Here is a 16,791-nt window from a genome sequence, read left to right on the forward strand (position 1 = left end):
TTTTACTCGGCTGGTAGTGAATGAGTTAATCAAAGCAGTTTCGGAGGTCAGGAATGATCTCATGGGTGACTTAAAGTTTACTCCCGTTGCCAATTATTTTGGGTTAATCTTAAATTAGGCTTTTAGGATTGGTCAATTCAAACGAATCGGTCGGAAACATTGGCTTTTTTTTAGGTGTCTGTATTAAGTGGATACAGAAAGTATTTTTTTACCTTTAAACTCCACTTTTGCAAAACTGAACAGGATTTTCTTTTCCCCAAAGAATCTTCTTTGTCTCTACTTCATCTTAAGTAGAGCGTTTGAGTACTTTTACCGCCTCTAGTAGCGCATAAAAGTGCCGCGACTAAAAATTCACAGCTCGGTTCAAGACCTTCTTAGCTTCAAGTGCACAAATTTGTAAGAACCTCTCCAGGGTGAAGAGGAGGTACGCGCTGAGTAAACTTCACGATGCAGGACTTGTATTTGACGTCAATTACGGGCCCCCCCCCTTTGACAGGCTGATGACAGACGGGCCTGCGGGCGACAACGATGTGCCCGGGCTTCTCTTCTCCTTTAGTCATCCCTTCATTCTCTCCTATTAGCGCCCATGAGAAGCCAAGAAAATCCCCGTTTAGCTCGTCCCTGTCGTAAATCTGCAAAGCATCCACTCGTCGAGGAGCCAAAGTCCTTTTATAGCCACGCCAAGGACACTTTCTGCCATTTATGGAGGCCAAGTCCAGCATCACATACAGAGGGGGGGGGGCATAAATACGAGGACCACGGTGCCTGCTTCACGATTATTTCGATTGGTGTGCACGGAGCTCATTTACAATCGTGCAATCGGCTAAAACACACGCCTCGGCGAGCCGCGTGGAGCGTGTCGAAGCACGCCTCTCGACGCGTAGCGTAGCTTTGACAAAAAGTGAGAGCGCCATTGCCAAGAAGCTTGTAAATACTTGACTGAAAGAGCAGCGGTGAAGTGATTGTGCGAGAACACCGCCGCTTAAGAAGTCACATTCTGGATCGAGTTTCATCATGCCGAGTTGCGATTGTCCTGTCAGCGAAAGGAATGTTAGCGTTTGCGAATGTACGCGCAAACAGGATGACGGGCATCTCATTCGACCAACATCATGTTCTTGACGTTTTTTGGTTGAAATACGGTATATGGGGTGTAGGAAAAATATTTGGGAATCGGAAAAATTGTATTTCGATTTCAGTGATGCATTGAACCGAATCGAATCGTTGCATTTTGAAATATATCAAGATATATTTCACACAGTTTTTTCATTGGAGAGACATATTAGAAAGATTTTTTTTATCTGTTGTAATATCTCTATATTTTTCCAATTTTAATAATTTTTTTAATATTTTAATGTAAAAAAAAAATGAATATATATATATATATATGAATATATATATATATATATATATATATATTTTTTTTTTTTTGTGAGTTAATCCTTATTTTCCTTCCGTGCGGGGAGACAGTTGCCCAACAATCGCGGAACTCTGACGAGACAAGAAAGCGCAGATGCACGTTCGAACCTCGAACGACCGCATGATTTCACAGTGCGGCTCCTGCTTGCAGCTGTGCGCACCAACGCTACCCAATGCCGGTTAGGTCGGCCATCGGCACTAATTCGACTCCAGTTGCTCGCCATATAAAGTCCAAATCCTGCATGGGCGCAGAGGCATTGTGTAACAAACACGATGTCATCGAGCTGGCAAAGCCGAATAACATTCCGACTGTTTTGTATTGTTTGCGAAGTAACATTTGGGCCTTGGTCGTGCGTGTGCACCACATGTTGCACCGATATTGCCAAAATGAAGAAAACAGGCAAGAACATCTTGCAGGAGAAGGATGGTGTCACTTTGACTCTTCAAGGATTAAATCGTTTAAAGTGAACCGAGATATTTAAATCGATTGGTATTCAAACTGGAATTTTTTTTTTTTAGTACCTCTCGATCTAAATTATTTTATTTTTTTTTTAAAGTGCACTTGCACTCATTCAACTGTGCAATTATACCTAATATTTTGACCGGTGCCCCTCCCACTAACATGTTTCTGCAATTTCAAGTTTCTGATAATCCTGATCATTTTTCTATAATCATAAAATGAGGTTTTCGCAACGTTTCATTTCTCCTGCATTGCAAATATAAACAAAATGCCTCGTACCATAACGTCATATAATAACAGGGACCATTTGGCAGTAAAATCCTTCAAAAACTAAGTTTGATAAACTTGTAATCCCCTTCAATACGGTATTACCCAGCGTTTTTTTGTTTTTTCTCTTTCTTTGACTAGTTATAACGATGTGGTGCAACAATGTCACGCGCAATTTGTCTCCTAGCAGGGACGAGGAGAGGGTGGGGGGCAAAAATGGCATCGCTTGACCTCATTTATGCGAGGAATTCTCTGTACGCAGCAGTATTTTTCCTCCATTAGCCATACTGTGTGCTATGATTAGGCCATTAGCCGCAGTCCACGGCGACTATTACGCGTCAAATTACAGGTTGCGTCCAAAAACACTGCAGATTATTTGTAGATTTCGGCGTGCCTCAAGCCAAGTTATTTGAAGCAGCTAGCGCAGCATGTTTTCCGATGATGACATCATTCATACTGTACTTGCGGGTGTGCTGTGTCAATCTCACTACTTTGCACATGACCTTGAACTTTTCTTAGCCCCTGTCACACAAAGAACCACTTCAGAGCTAAAGATTTTTGAAGTTTTTACTTTTTACAAACAGAAATCACCAATGGCGAGATATTTATTGCTCTAATTGCCTCTAGAAATGGCAAAATTGCCTGGTTGGTACCTTTCACGCTGTAGAACGTTACTGGAAAATTTGGCTTTGATGAACAGTGTGAAAGGGGTTTTTGTTACACCACTGATGCTACCTCTGCCGGTTTGCCTTTTGGCCAAACGCCGTAGATCGGTACCTTTCACACAGAATGATAACATGGCAGGGGCTTCCGTCTCTGACACTACCTTCAAAACTGGGAAATTCCAGGACGGTGCCTTTAACAAAGACCAATGAAATGGGAAAGACTGTCTTATGGGCAGCGAAAAAGGGACTTAATTTTAGTTATATTGTAGCTCAGAAGGCGAAAATTGCAGGGCTGCTTTCATGCCTCAATTTTGTGTCTGTGCCTTTCACACAGGACACTAACAAAGAAAAACCTGTCGTTGATAGCCAGAGCAAAAGGGGTTTCTGTGACAGCTCTCATAACACCTCCAAATCTGGGAAAGTGACATCTCGCCTTCAAGGCTAATTCCATGTACCGGTACCTTAACACTGACCAACGCTAACAACTGCCATGTCGTAGTTGTTGGACAGTACCTTTTGCACAAAACACAAAGCAGTCTTTGACGGGCAGTGTGAAAAAATTGCCAGGCCACCTTCTTGCACCGGTTCCCTGCTGGTACCTTACACGCAGAACAACTAAGCCACTGAAAGATATTAAGGCTTCACCCCAACCCCACCTTCATTTTTTGTACAACACCCCCCCCCCCCCAAAAAAAAACAAAAAACAAAAACCTGGCTTGAAAACAAAGTCTGAGCGACAAGGAGATGATGGCCTCATCCCTCAAGACCAAGATGCGGGAAATCAGTCGTAGCTGACTCATTGACAACGACGGTGACTCGACAGACCATTACCGCATCCAAACAACATCTGTAACACACGGGACGGCAGACGGGAAAGCACTGATTAGCTCATTAAATATCTTCCATGTGCGCCGATTTACCGACTGCGTACCTGATAAGTGACTAACTGAATCGAAGCATGAACCACTTTCATGCGCGGTTTGCGCAAAACTGACACGAGTGAATGAAAGGAAGAATAAGTGGACCCACCTGTGCCTTTCACGCAGAGGAGTAACAATGGAATAAGCTAGCGCAGATGCTAGCTTTGATGCTAGCTCGGATACTACTACTGAAGCAGGGACAAGTCATTCTGTATCTGTATTCAATTTTGCACAGCAATGCGAAGAAAGGGTGGCTGAGATGGCAGTGTGAAAGGGGCATCTGGTATTACCGCCGACGCTGTGAAATGTGCCCGGTCGCCTTCTCGTCTTTGTGAAAGGGCCCTCTGCAAAACTCTGACAATCGGGATATTGTCAGGTCACTAATTCCGTGTCGATACCTTTCACACAGCGCTGAGATGACCTCAGAAGCCTGTAGTTTGTCAGGTCACCTTCGTCTTTTGTGTCGGTACTTTACAACCAGAATAGGAGCATGACAAAATTAAGTGCGAAAAAAAAAAAAGCGTCGCTGACAGAAACCACAGTTTTGATATTAATTCCAAAGCTAGGTTATTTCTGGATCAGTACCTTTCACACACAACGGCAAACCAGGAAAAAGTCAAGGAAAAGCTAGCTTTGATAGCAGAAACGTCTCACATTACGTTTGCCAACAAGAGCTTCCACGAAGGAAGTCTGGTGCCCTCGCGGTAACACCCCTCAGCACCTGGCCGTGCTCACCCACACAGGAAGCCTGAGGTCACTTCCCCCCACTTGCAGGGAATGCAGACGCACTCCTGCCGTCAGCCACGCGCCCCCGCACACAACGGCGGAAACGGTGGGAAAGAATCTACGCTCGAATCTGTGATGCTTGACATCGTGTTAAGTCGACTTGAGCCGAGAGTCTTAGCGAAAGAAATATCAGACGAGTCAGGATTTTGGTAACCTCAGACCATTGGAGAAAAAAAAAAAATACATTTAATTTTAAATGAAAGTGAACAAAAGCATTACAACAATATATCTGTCTTTGAAAAACCACAGTTTTTCGAAAATAAATCATTAACAAGGTTTATTCATTTCATTTTCTTAGAGTTCGGCGGGCCGGATTAAAACATTTAACGGGCCGCATGTGGCCCCCAAGCCGTAGTTTGCTCACGCCTGGGTTAGAGAAAGGGATGGAGGTAGACCTCGGGTGAGTTTAGTTTTAAAAGTTTCACAATAAGTGCAAGGAGCTCAGGCGTGGGCAAACTACGGCCCGGGGGCCACATGCGGCCCGTTAAACGTTTTAATCCGGCCCGGCGAACTTAAAAAAATTCAAATAAAATAAAAATGAATAAACCATGTGAATGTTTTATTTTCTAAATAATGTGGTTTTTCAAAGACATATATGATTTTGTTCAATTTTATGTAAAATTCTGGTTGACGTGAGGTCGCCAAAACACTCCATTTTAGAACCCATTGTGGCCCGCCAATCAAAAATGTTTGCCCACCCCTGTCCCAGGCTCATCTGCATGTCTTATAGCGATAGATTTAAATTCAAGGTTAGAGCTTTCGGTTAAGGCCAAGTCGAGCAGCCTCGTCTCCTCACTGAATTTGCCGCTCACCGGCAGCAAGTCTTAACTTATCGACACACTAAACACACCCACTTGGTCAGACCGCTGTCGATTTATAAGTGTTGATGTCGTTGAAACAGATGTTTTATGTAACATGTACTTCACGGTCGTCACTCCTGTCATCGCCCTCGTTGAATATTCACTTGAGGGAATTCCAGTGTTGAATCCACGCCGCCGAGTACGGTCATCAGCAAACATTTTCGAACCACCTGCAACCACTTGATTGCCTCGACTCTTTTTGGGGGCTGCTTTTTAAACCATGCCAACCCATGACCCGGCTGCCAGCTGGCTCTTCGCCACCTGGCTCGCTTCCAGCGAGCACACAGGGCTGACCCTCGGAAAACTCGGAAAGTATCTTGAGCACCAGAGGAAGAAGAGGCGGGCGAGCAAACAAACACATTTCAGAGCTTCCAAATTGCTAAAACGGGGACAGGATGACAGGATTTTGGCAGCCAGGAGGTGATTTTGCGTGGCCCGGCAGTCCCGAGTGGTTGAAAAACAGACTCTCGGGACCTAAAATGTGTGTTTTTCTTTTCTTGAACAAAGAGTAAGCGCACAACACACGAGTGTCATAAACAGCTCGCGCGAGCCGCTACGTGAGGGTTAAACCGACGAGTCGACTTCACCGCCGCACAACGACGATGGCAGAAGTTGATTCATCGCCACCCCGTCCAATCGTAAATCACATTCAGACACTTTCACGGCCTCGCCGACAGTCTGCTCTCGTAAAATCCTGGCGACAATCCGCTTGAAACAACGCCACATATGCATTAGCACTAATTTAGCGTTAGATACCCGAGCAATTAGTGACAATGTGTTTTTTTTTTTGTGACAAGAACTGGTGCAAAGAGTTCTACAAGTTCTGACGATCTGTGAGTCGATGGATATGCTGCAATTACTGGGTTAAAAAAAACAAAATTTTAGCCACTGTAACATTATGCCAAGTTTGAAAATGTAATTCAGTGATTGCGCTAGGCCATATCCCACTTCCTGCCTCAGGATAAAAGAGCAGTTTAGCCCATGGGACCCCCCGCCTCACCCCCACCCAGCCCCATGCACACAAGCTGGAGAGCTAAAGTGGCTCCACACATCGTCTGATATGAGGAGTTTTACTTTACACGTGCACAACCTTTGAGACAGGAGAGGAAAATCAATAATGAGGGAGAAAAAGGAAAACAGCAAGGCTGAGAAGATGTCCAGCCCGCTTCACAGGAAGACTTTTTCTCTTTCCCTCATCAAGCCTTGGCATGCCCGCGTCTGCTTTCATTGTGGCAAACGTAGCCAGAAGGCAACAATATGACCAAATGGTTGTCGAATGAAAATCATATGTGACAGCTGAAGATGTTTTTTTCCATTGTTGATCACATTTTTTTTTACATTTTGGATGGATTAAAAAAAAGGGGGGTTTTAGACAAAAACAAAACAAAATTCAAGAGTTTACAGATTTTCATTGACAAATCTCCATATATCTGGCAGATAATCTTTCACAGAATTGTAAAGCTTCCACACTAAACTTTTTCATTGATTTTTGCATAACAAAGAGAATAATAAACAAATAAATAAATAACTTCATCTAAAATATTCTTTTGGCGCATAAAAAAGGAATGAAAAAGCTACCCCAAAATGTTATTAAATAAATTATATTAAATAAAGTTTAGTAAATAAATAAATTATATTAAAATAAATTATATTAAATAAATAAATAAATTATATTAAATATATATATATATATATATATATATATATATATATATACATATATATATATATATAAAAATAGTCAAAATATATTGATATATGATTACTGATGATCTCAATAACTTTTTAATGATGCCAAAGCGCGTCAAATAATCAGTATTATGATTCCAATATTTTTCATTCCAAGTCATTTGCACTTGGAAGTTCAGTTTGAATGAAGTTTGCGTGCTAAGATGCATTCACGTTAGAAGCGAAGCTGCCCAAAGAGGACGAGTCAGAATATGAAAGCAAGACTCGTTAAATGTGTAGATTTCCTACCAGGTACGAAGCGGGAGCTGACAGCGGGCCGCCCGGGTGTCACGTAGCCGCCGGTCGAGCACTGCGGGGCGGGCTTCAGTGTGGAGGTCGCCGGCCGTCGCCCGCCTGCTGCTGCTGCTGGTGAATATGAAAAAAAAAAAGAAGAAAAAAACTTTCCTCCGAGTGAGTGGAGTGTGCACTGGACAAAAGTTGCCGGCTACTTTTTTTTTCTTTTTACAACTCAGGAAGTGAGTCACAAGAGCCCGCCCACTTCTCCCCTGTCACTCACCCTCCAAATAAGGAACTGCTCGCTCCCACCCCGCGTGTCTTTCTGCCGACTGTGTGGAGCAACATCCTCGTGGATTGCAGTTTTCGTGCTTTTTTTTTTTTTTTTACACGACTTGTTGTGTAATTGGTCATGATATCGAGAGCTTTGCTAGCAAAGTGTTTGCATGTGTGCAACTGCGCGCTCTCGCTTCGTTATTGCAATTATTCACGCGCACACGCACAGCCCCCCTCGAGAACTATTATTTACACCACGCATATACGCATCGTGTTTTTTTTTTGTATATTTAACACTAGTAAAATCAGAAACATTATATTCCGTGTTACAATCTGCCAATCTGTTTGAATACGTGCAAAAGCAGAGTGGGCATCCCGTCCCCTGGACGGAATCGTTCCGTCCGTACGTTTCGGATGGAAGCCCATTTTTTAAAAAGAGGGGCGGGGCGAGAGGTATTCGGAAAAAGGGCGAACTAAGCAAGGGAGGATGTGGAGTTTCGTCCGTGTTTGCGTAGGGGTGATGGAGTTTAGAGAGGAATGCTGGGCCATAAAAGAAGTACCTTAAGTGAACTCTAAAATAACCCAATAAATGACAGTTATAGATGTCTGCTATTTTTTTTTCGTTCAATCAAATTTTTGTATATCATCATCTCTTCTTTTCATCCATAAAATATGTATGACCTGGATTATTTCTTTCCAAACAGAACGTCAGAGCACTGTCACCTTTCACTTCTTTATTATCGAGTTTAAGAACAGACGCCGTGTTTCACTTCTGTTATGACTCAGTTAGCCAGGGGCCGTTCTTGTGTCATCCGTGTGCAAGGAAAGGTACATTTTGCTCATTTGACTCATTACGGTTAAACACGAGAACATGCTGGCAGTGTTGACAAAAGCCCCACCTCCATTTGATAACATTGTTGCACAGTTAGTCATGACGTAAAATCGTTTCACACACTGTACATCATCACTGGCTGCTGTTTGCGCTCGAGTAGCAAGTCACCGGGTGCGGTTTATAATTTGGAATTCATTCAGTGTTCCCCCAGGTCATCATCTTCATGAGTTTGCACTACGAGAATCAACCGACAATCATAACAGGGTGAATTCGATTAATATGCAATTAAAAATAACCTCCACAGCTCAATAAACTGGCGAGTTGCAGTAGAGCAGTGCTTCTCAAATAGTGGGGCGGGCTCCCCTGGGTTGCGATACTGAGGGGGGTGCGTGTGAACCTGGGGAACATGCTTTTTTCCTCCCGCTGTACTACAAAAAAAAGTGTAATTGCACATCCACTCCACTAGTTGGCAGTGGCGCTCTCCTTGCGGATTTTGCGCAGCGAGTATTAACTCTACGGTGTTGGTTTGTTTTGCAACGAAAATGCAATTATTTATATTTGGGCCTGAGAGTGGGTGGTGGTGGGGGGGTGCAAATTGTTTTCTTCTTGCTAGGGGGGGGCGTAACAGAAAATAATTGAGAAGCACTACAATAGGGAGAGATGGAAAACAGGCAGGACACCGGCCGTCGAGGAACAGGATTGAAGACGCCTGATTTAGAGTATATTTACAGTCCATCCGATGTGAGGACGAAGCAGACATTTCGGAGTGCCGAGATGGTCTGAACTTAATACTGAAACGTCTGTCTTTACAGGCACGGTCCATTTAAAATAAACCGTCTCATTTTCCAAACAGCGACACGTTGAAGATGAGGAGTAAAGGCAAAGCTTGCCATCATGCTGAGTGGAAAAAGCAATAAAACGCTCTCAGTCCATTTGGAAGACGAATATATCGTATATCTCCTCGCTGAGCCTCGATGGGCCGTCAGGCAAGAAGCTGCCGCGTGTGACAACGGAGCGGCTTGTTTGCGGAGTCTCTTTGTCTTCGGTGATGGCTCCGACCTTGGAGGGACTCGATTGTGTATTTAAGGAGAATGCAAAACATCAGCGGCCCCCCTCCTTGACCTTGACGAGTTCGGTCCCCCGGATGGCGGGGGCTTATTTGTGTGCATGTTGGTGCTCGCTGACCAGTTCTGCATGAACCAGGATTAAGACACAATGTGCTTGTTTTTCTTGAAAAATAAACGTTTTCAGAACGCCGCAATTTTGTCTTGTAATATCGCGACTTTATTCTCTCGTTGGCTATCGCAACTATCAAATCTGAAAGCCCAGCGCCTTTGACAGAACAGATGCCCTCACAATTGTATCTGAAGGCCTCGGAAAGAATAGTGCGAGCTACTGGTATTGTGAAATCTGCCTGGCAACACAAGCTAGCTGAATTCTGATTGGATAAAAACTCTCAGGTAAAAATTAATCACGAGGATATAATATGACATCAATGTGAAGAAAATGATCATGATTTCTTGATTATGTTAGGCCAGTGCTACTGGTATTATGAAATCTGCCTAGCAACACAAGCTAGATGAATTCTGATTGGATAAAAACTCTCAGGTAAAAATTAATCACTAAGATATTTTATGACATCAATGTAAAGAAAATGATCATGATATCTTGATGATGTTAGGTCAGACAAATTTGGACATATGCATTTGTCACAGGACAGCGACGATTTTGATACTTTTTTAGCTAAAAGCGGTGTCACATAAATGGGCCGTCACATATATTCCAGCAAAATACCATCCTCACTTTTATGGGAACTACTTGAATGCAGTGAACTGTTACAAGCATCATGACCCCCCCAAGCAGTCAACTAACTACCAATTAGACCGTTAAAAGCGGTCAATCGGTAACACAGAAGTACAACTTGTAACACTATGCGTCCCTAATGGCTGTAAGGTATTCGCCGCCATACAACAAAACGTCCTTTCTGGAGATGTGTCATGAAAACACCACCGTGTGACTTTTATGGCCACACTTTTCTCGCGCTCGATCCCGTCGCCACCCATCACGTCTTCCACCGTCACAGAGCAATAGCCGCTTTCAAAACGCAAGCCGAGAAAATGAGCAGTATATTTACACTTAATTGTAGACAATTTCGGCTTTACAAGTTTTTGTGGCGTTAGCGACTGACTCGCGCTCTCTCTCTCTCTCTCTCTTTCTCGCTTGGTGAAAAATATCCCACCCAGGGAACGCGCTCGGCAACCGGCGGGCATCGGACCAGCAGCTGGCGACGGCCAGTGAGCTGCGGAACAGGAGGTATTAAAAGACCACAATGTAAATATGCTCAAAAGTTTGATTCTGGATCTTATAATTGTGTTACGTTACGTTTTTTTTTTTTTTAGCAAAGCCTTTTCATTGGAATCTTACTATTTGTACTTGTACTCTTTCTTAAAAAAAAGATTTTAGGGTAACTTTTTTTGCCGCGTCCCATCCGCTTCAAGTCGGCCATTTTGTTTTGACGGAGCAATTATGAGTGAATTCCATGGCTTGTACTTTTACGAACCTTAACTACGTAATTCGACGAAAGGAGCCCCGATTGTAAGCAGTTGGTGTTAAACATTGATTGACATTTGGAGGAGTTGCAGAAAGTAAAAAAATAAATAAAATACATAAACTGCAGTGAACTGTAACGAGCATCTGCAGTCATTAAATAATAAAAAAAAAATATCGAACAATAAAATATCGAATCGAAATCGGGAACTGAAAATCGAAAATCCAATCGAATTGGGGCTTGAGTGACTCGTTACATCCCTACAGGAAACTTTAAAAAGTCCCCAGGACCAATGCCCCAAATTGAACACTTTTTGGTCAAATTCCAGGATTTGAACTTTAACTAACTCCGATTAATTTATCCAAAAGAGCCCCGATGGGAGGCGGCTATTGTAGGCAGATGAGCTTTGCCAAACGTGAAGCTAATTTCTTTTTTCTTTACCTGCGGCATTTATTAATGGCACAACAACGCCAAAGACAGGACAGGACAGGATTGCAACCTTTTTGAGAGAACTCCAGACTTACTCCTACTATGGAATCTGTCCATTTGATGATCATTTTAAGAATTTACTCCAAGTGTGAGTCGGTCACTCGCGATGAGTCCCGATCATACAACCGAGACAAACCAAAGTGTTGAGCTCACAACACACACTTGGTCTGATCCAACAAAATGTCAACGCTGATATTTCCTCTGCGTTCATTAAAGAAAACCAAACGTCTCTGCATCGGCTCCACTCACTATTTTACGCCATTGCACTGGACACTTTGTTTGTGTTTAAATCAGCAGTTGAATGTTTTATGGATGAACTTCTTTTTACACTTTTGGGTCCATTGAGAAGAACTGTTAAAAATAAGACTTAAAAAAAAACGGCCTTTATTGCTGGTTATTTTAGCGGTTAAGAATTTTATACGTCAATAGTGTGGTTAATTTCTGTTGACACATGACTGTCATGAATCTTAAAATGTGATTAAAAAGCGTGCCATAAAAGTTCATGATGCAAGACGAAAGCATCACTGTACGTACTGTCACTTGTTAAAGTTAAGCGAGAGGGTTTCGTTTGTCCCTGCCATAATCCTAAATTGATATTCAAAACTACATAAATTCACATCACATCAGACTCAGAAGAGGCGCAACAGCCCTGGCATCACATCTTATATGATTATCTTACGCCGCTATAACATAAAAAGCAAGACGTCTGATTGAAGACATTTAAGAGAGGGGCTGAAACGTGCACGCAAGGATTCGGGGGTCATTAACCGGCAGTGCTGACGATAAACAAAGCATGTGACATCATGTGGAAACACTGATCCCATTCATTGGTCTCATCAGCCGCAAACATTCTGCATGCTGGGCAAATCTCACACGTGTAACAGACATTCCTCGCGGTTGTAGTGAGATGCCATTTGGGGGGGGCTCTGGGGGGGCTGACTTTGCTGGGATATCACATCCATGGGGGGAGTCTGGGTGAGATGAGCTCACTGGTGCCGATGCGCCTTCTCTCAAATGTAATCATTCACGCACACGCACACAAAATTGTACAGTAGATTGATTGGCATCACAAAAGCACTAAAAAGCAACATTTAAATGATGTCATAATTTCTAAACTATAAAGACAGTAATAGATCACATTTCTATTGTTTAATAATTATTTAAAGGAAAACTAAAATATATTTGACCAATAAGGACATATTGTACCTGGATTTAGTTATGAATATCATTTTAATACTATCAGAATTGTGTAGGATTATTTTTAAGAAACTTAAATGGGCCTGCCACGTGTTTAAATTCTGTAACCATTTTTCAATCAAAGAAGATTCACAATTGTATTCATAGAATGACTTTTTTAAATAACCTTTTTGCTTCAATAACTGCTTCCCTGCTTCAAATTCCAAGCGAAGCAGGACAAAATTGTACACTAGCGACCTCTCTCGACTTTAATGCAGTATTACAACACTTTAAACGTGGGCTAAATTACTTTTTCAAAGTCTATTCTGCTATAAAAGTTCGTTTTATAAACGACACTTTATAAATGACTATACATATTATTCATGGCGTGCCACTCACGATAAACAATCACCGATAAACGGTTTAATTTTTATTTTATTTTTTGTGACGAATATGCGGAAGGGAAACGAGCAAACAGGAAAACACGTGTGCCTGCTTGAAGGAAAACAACATGGAGTAGAGGTCCCTCTCGAATTAATAAAAGTGTAAAATTGTAAATTAGAAAGGGGTTATCTTTTTCAAGCAACTGTTTAGAACACTTCTCAGACATGTCGTCGTTCAGGAAAGCGCTGAAATCCCGGCAGAGAAACCACCAAGAAAGATCTCAGGTACGATTTTTGGAGGAGTTTAGGCGACCTGCTAGCCGACTAAGCTAGCCGGACGTACCATAAAATGGGTAAACGCATACCCATTGTAACATCATTATTGCACGTGAGAATCTCATGTGACGAAGAAAATTTGAATGGAAACGTAAATAGCAATCATACCCCACGAGCGTTTTTGTAGTTTATTCACATACGCACCTAAATCGACCCATGAACGTATTTTCTTTCCTCAGCCTGAATTTAGGAAGCACCTGGGCTTACTGGAGAAGAAGAAAGACTACAAAAAACGTGCAGAGTAGGTTACCTGAAATCCATTCATGTTTACAATCCAAAACCGCTGATATTCATTCATTATGTTGGTTTCTCCCAGTGACTACCACAAGAAACAAAACACGCTCCTCGCTCTTCGTAAGAAGGCTTTGGAGAAGAACCCGGATGAGTTCTACTACCAAATGATCAACTCGCAAATAAAGGTAACATGACAACAGAAATGTTCTTACCATTTGATAGATCCTGTTCGGTTTAGTTGATCGTTTGTGCTGTTGACAGGATGGAACCCACGTGTCCAAAAGGGGGAAAAAAGATGATGAGCTTGTGGTGACGCAGGAGCAAAAGAAAGTGATGACCACGCAAGATATTAAATATATAGAGATGAAGAGGGTGGCGGAAGCGAGCGTAAGTTTTCATATGGTTGGTGAAAAATTGTGATGCTAACCATAGAACGGAAGTGGAACTCCCAAATTGAGTAATTGAGTAACATGTCAGTTTCACCCCCCTTTTTTTTTTTTTCAGAAAATTGAGAGGCTGAAAGGAAGTCTCCATCTTCTGGATGCGCACAGCAAACAGAAAAACAAGCACACCTTCTTTGTGGATTCCAAAAAAGAAGGTAAGAATTCACAAATGGTAACAATTGGTTTCCTGTAATTACCCTATAGTCAAGTGTGATTACAAATAAAAACATTTTGATGCTTTTATGCTAACAGTTGGTATGTTATCATATAGAACTACGGTCAACTTTTAAATTATGCCATGTAATCAGCTGCCGTTACACATAAGAATTAATCAAATGTTTAATATGCATAATGTTGGTTGGCTAAGATTCGTAGTTAACTACTATTAGGACCATGTACCGTAATGTTGTCTTGTGTTTTACAGTGCAGTCGTTCGACTTGGCCGACCACCTGAACACCGTCCCCGCGCTGGTCGATCGAGTGTACAACAGGCCCACGATGGACACGTTGATCAACAAGCACATCCTGGGAGTCGTGGAGCCTCTGAGTCAAAGGGTTTGCACCGGGCTTCAATGTTCTTCACTCCTTAAAAACAAAAACAAAAAAAAAATCTCCCTGTTTTAAGACATTTTCATGTCCTCCCGCTCGGGCATTGCAGAAGCTGGCCAAGCAACGCAGGCACGAGTATCAGCTTCTCTCTCAACGGATCGACCGGGAGAAGAAATTGTTTGTCATCAGCCAGAAGCTCCAGACGCGCAAGGACCTTCAGGTCAGGACTCACAGCAGCGCATTTTCACATGAGGATTTATTCTCTACAGAGCTCACGGACCTGCCATATTGTGGATTTTTTTTTAGGTCTACTTTTGTGACATGTGTATATCGATAGATTTTATTTAATTGTTCTATTTATTTATGTAGCTTTTTTTTCATTAATATAAATACAATACAGTAGTAAAAACAAACATTTTCTTTGTCTCCTGAGATGGTGGAGGCTGACCTTCAGCAGTAGAGAAAATTACTGGGTGATTTAAAACAGGAACAAAGAAAAATACTGACTATTAGAAAACATTACTGCATCTGAAATTTGTTTTCATGCGGTCGCATTTCTTTTTTTCCACCTTTCGCGGGCTTGCGTACGGTTGTCTGTAATGAAGGTTCACCTATAAAGTGAATATTTCCCGTATTTCTTACAGGATAAAAACAAGAAGATCAAAGTTAGGAAGGAGACGCCAAATGCTGCGGCCATCTACAAGTTTGAGACCAAGAGGAAACGCTGAGTTGCACAATCGTGGACATTATCCCTCAAACAGTGTCACAACCTTTGTACATCCATGTTCTTTTTTTTCTTGACAAATTAAATATTCTACATTGAAATGACTCACTTGTGATTGGTTCATCCGATGTGGCTGCAAAATAACACCTTTGCCGTCAGTTGTATTTTTCTAACACTAGATGGCGTCATTGGGCTGTCTGGCAATGTCACTTTCAAAACCCAATCTGAACGCTGAATGGACACAACATTAGGCACACGTGCGTCATCATATGAGATTGAAACGTTCCCCAATTGGCAAAGTAACCACTCTCAGAATGATAAGATACAATTGTACACCCCTACAATACGAAGTACGTTGTGATGTAAAAGAAAAGAGCATTATCTTCTAATGGCAGATCATTGATTCAACTCTTCTTTTAGATGTCATTACACGAGAGTGCCGGTCTACCTGAACTAAGTCGTTCCATTTTTGATGACTGTAATGTGATTTATTCATCATGATGATGCGTACTAACAACGTGTATGTGTGTCTACCTGCGCTACAGCGTGAGGGCGAGCCCAAGTCCCAGCAGCAGATCGAGGCGTGATTGATCGCCGGCATGGCAGCGGCTTCATAAACGTGGCCGATCCATCAAAGTCTCCCGGGAACCTCGGCGAGGGAAAGGAGAGAGCGAGAGAGAGATGCACAAATGTCAGCAAGCGAGAGGAGGGAAGCGGAGGCCTCGGTCCAAACGTTGATGATCGGACTAAAGGTGAGCCAGTGTCTTTATGAAGGGACAGATGAGGGAAAGAGCCGCTTTGGGTTCGTACAATGACCGAAGAGAACGCGTGCGCTCGGTTGCATCGAGATGAAAAGTTGAATTGATCAGTGGTGACATGATTGGTTCTGTAAAACAGAGTCATGGTGCCGTCATGCATCATGTTGGTTATTGTTTTAGAATTGAATTTTGCAAAAGCAGGCAAAAAAGCCAAACATGAAGCTAAACGCGCAAGTCCATTTTTTTTTTGTGGAGTTAGTCTTGTAAAGCAGTACATGAACTAAAGTAAAAGCTAAACTAAAAGTGTAAGTTGATCGTATGTAATGACGGTGTAAAAAAAAAAAAAAAGAAAACAAATTAACACAAGTTGATTTTAGGGAAAATGACTGAAAAAGCCACAGAAAAAGCTGAAGTCCCAAGTCCATCTTTTGAAATTAGTGTTTAAAAAAAAAAAGCCTCGAAAAGCCAACAAAAAAGGTAAATTGTCATTCTGGGAATCGAAGTCACCAAAAAAAAAAAAAAAAAAAGTCTTTTTGAATGAGTTCTTCAAAATTTTAAAATAATGCAAAAAAAAAAAAAATCCCTCTTGGAATTTGTTTCTCCCAAAAAAATAAAACACTAAAAAGTGAAACACAAGCACATCTTTTGGAGTAAACGTTGCAAAAAAAAAAAAAAGAAGAAAAAGCCAAAAAAAAAAAAGGTAAATA

The 16,791-nt window shown here is 41.9% G+C and overlaps 2 protein-coding genes across 2 annotated transcripts in view; one reads left to right on the forward strand and one right to left on the reverse strand.

Annotated features, from left to right (window-relative positions):
- The window catches only part of fhl3a (four and a half LIM domains 3a), a 31,950-nt gene extending 24,339 nt beyond the window's left edge, over positions 1-7,611 (reverse strand). Inside the window, exon 1 of the mRNA XM_088307128.1 lies at positions 7,352-7,611. The gene's annotated coding sequence lies outside the window, so the exon portion shown is untranslated. The remainder of the gene's footprint in view (positions 1-7,351) is intronic.
- Positions 7,612-13,124: 5,513 nt separating this feature from the next.
- Positions 13,125-15,430, forward strand: utp11 (UTP11 small subunit processome component). Its single transcript, XM_088307089.1, has 8 exons — positions 13,125-13,325; positions 13,556-13,617; positions 13,693-13,795; positions 13,872-13,997; positions 14,115-14,208; positions 14,478-14,608; positions 14,712-14,822; positions 15,247-15,430. Exons 1-8 carry the CDS (start codon positions 13,266-13,268, stop codon positions 15,328-15,330), a joined length of 771 nt encoding a protein of 256 aa, XP_088163215.1. The 5' UTR covers positions 13,125-13,265; the 3' UTR covers positions 15,331-15,430.
- The last annotated feature ends 1,361 nt before the right edge of the window (positions 15,431-16,791 follow it).

The sequence above is a fragment of the Idiotropiscis lumnitzeri genome, chromosome 10 (genome assembly GCF_059441095.1).
Source record: "Idiotropiscis lumnitzeri isolate Australia: NSW breed Sydney's pygmy pipehorse chromosome 10, RoL_Ilum_1.0, whole genome shotgun sequence".
In the NCBI taxonomy this organism is placed as follows: domain Eukaryota; kingdom Metazoa; phylum Chordata; class Actinopteri; order Syngnathiformes; family Syngnathidae; genus Idiotropiscis; species Idiotropiscis lumnitzeri.

Coding starts and splice junctions, on each gene's coding strand:
- utp11 (XM_088307089.1), top strand. CDS start 13,266: ATGTCGTCGTTCAGGAAAGCGCTGAAATCCCGGCAGAGAAACCACCAA. Junction 13,326..13,555: donor ACCACCAAGAAAGATCTCAG/GTACGATTTTTG, acceptor TTCTTTCCTCAG/CCTGAATTTAGGAAGCACCT. Junction 14,209..14,477: donor TGTGGATTCCAAAAAAGAAG/GTAAGAATTCAC, acceptor TGTGTTTTACAG/TGCAGTCGTTCGACTTGGCC.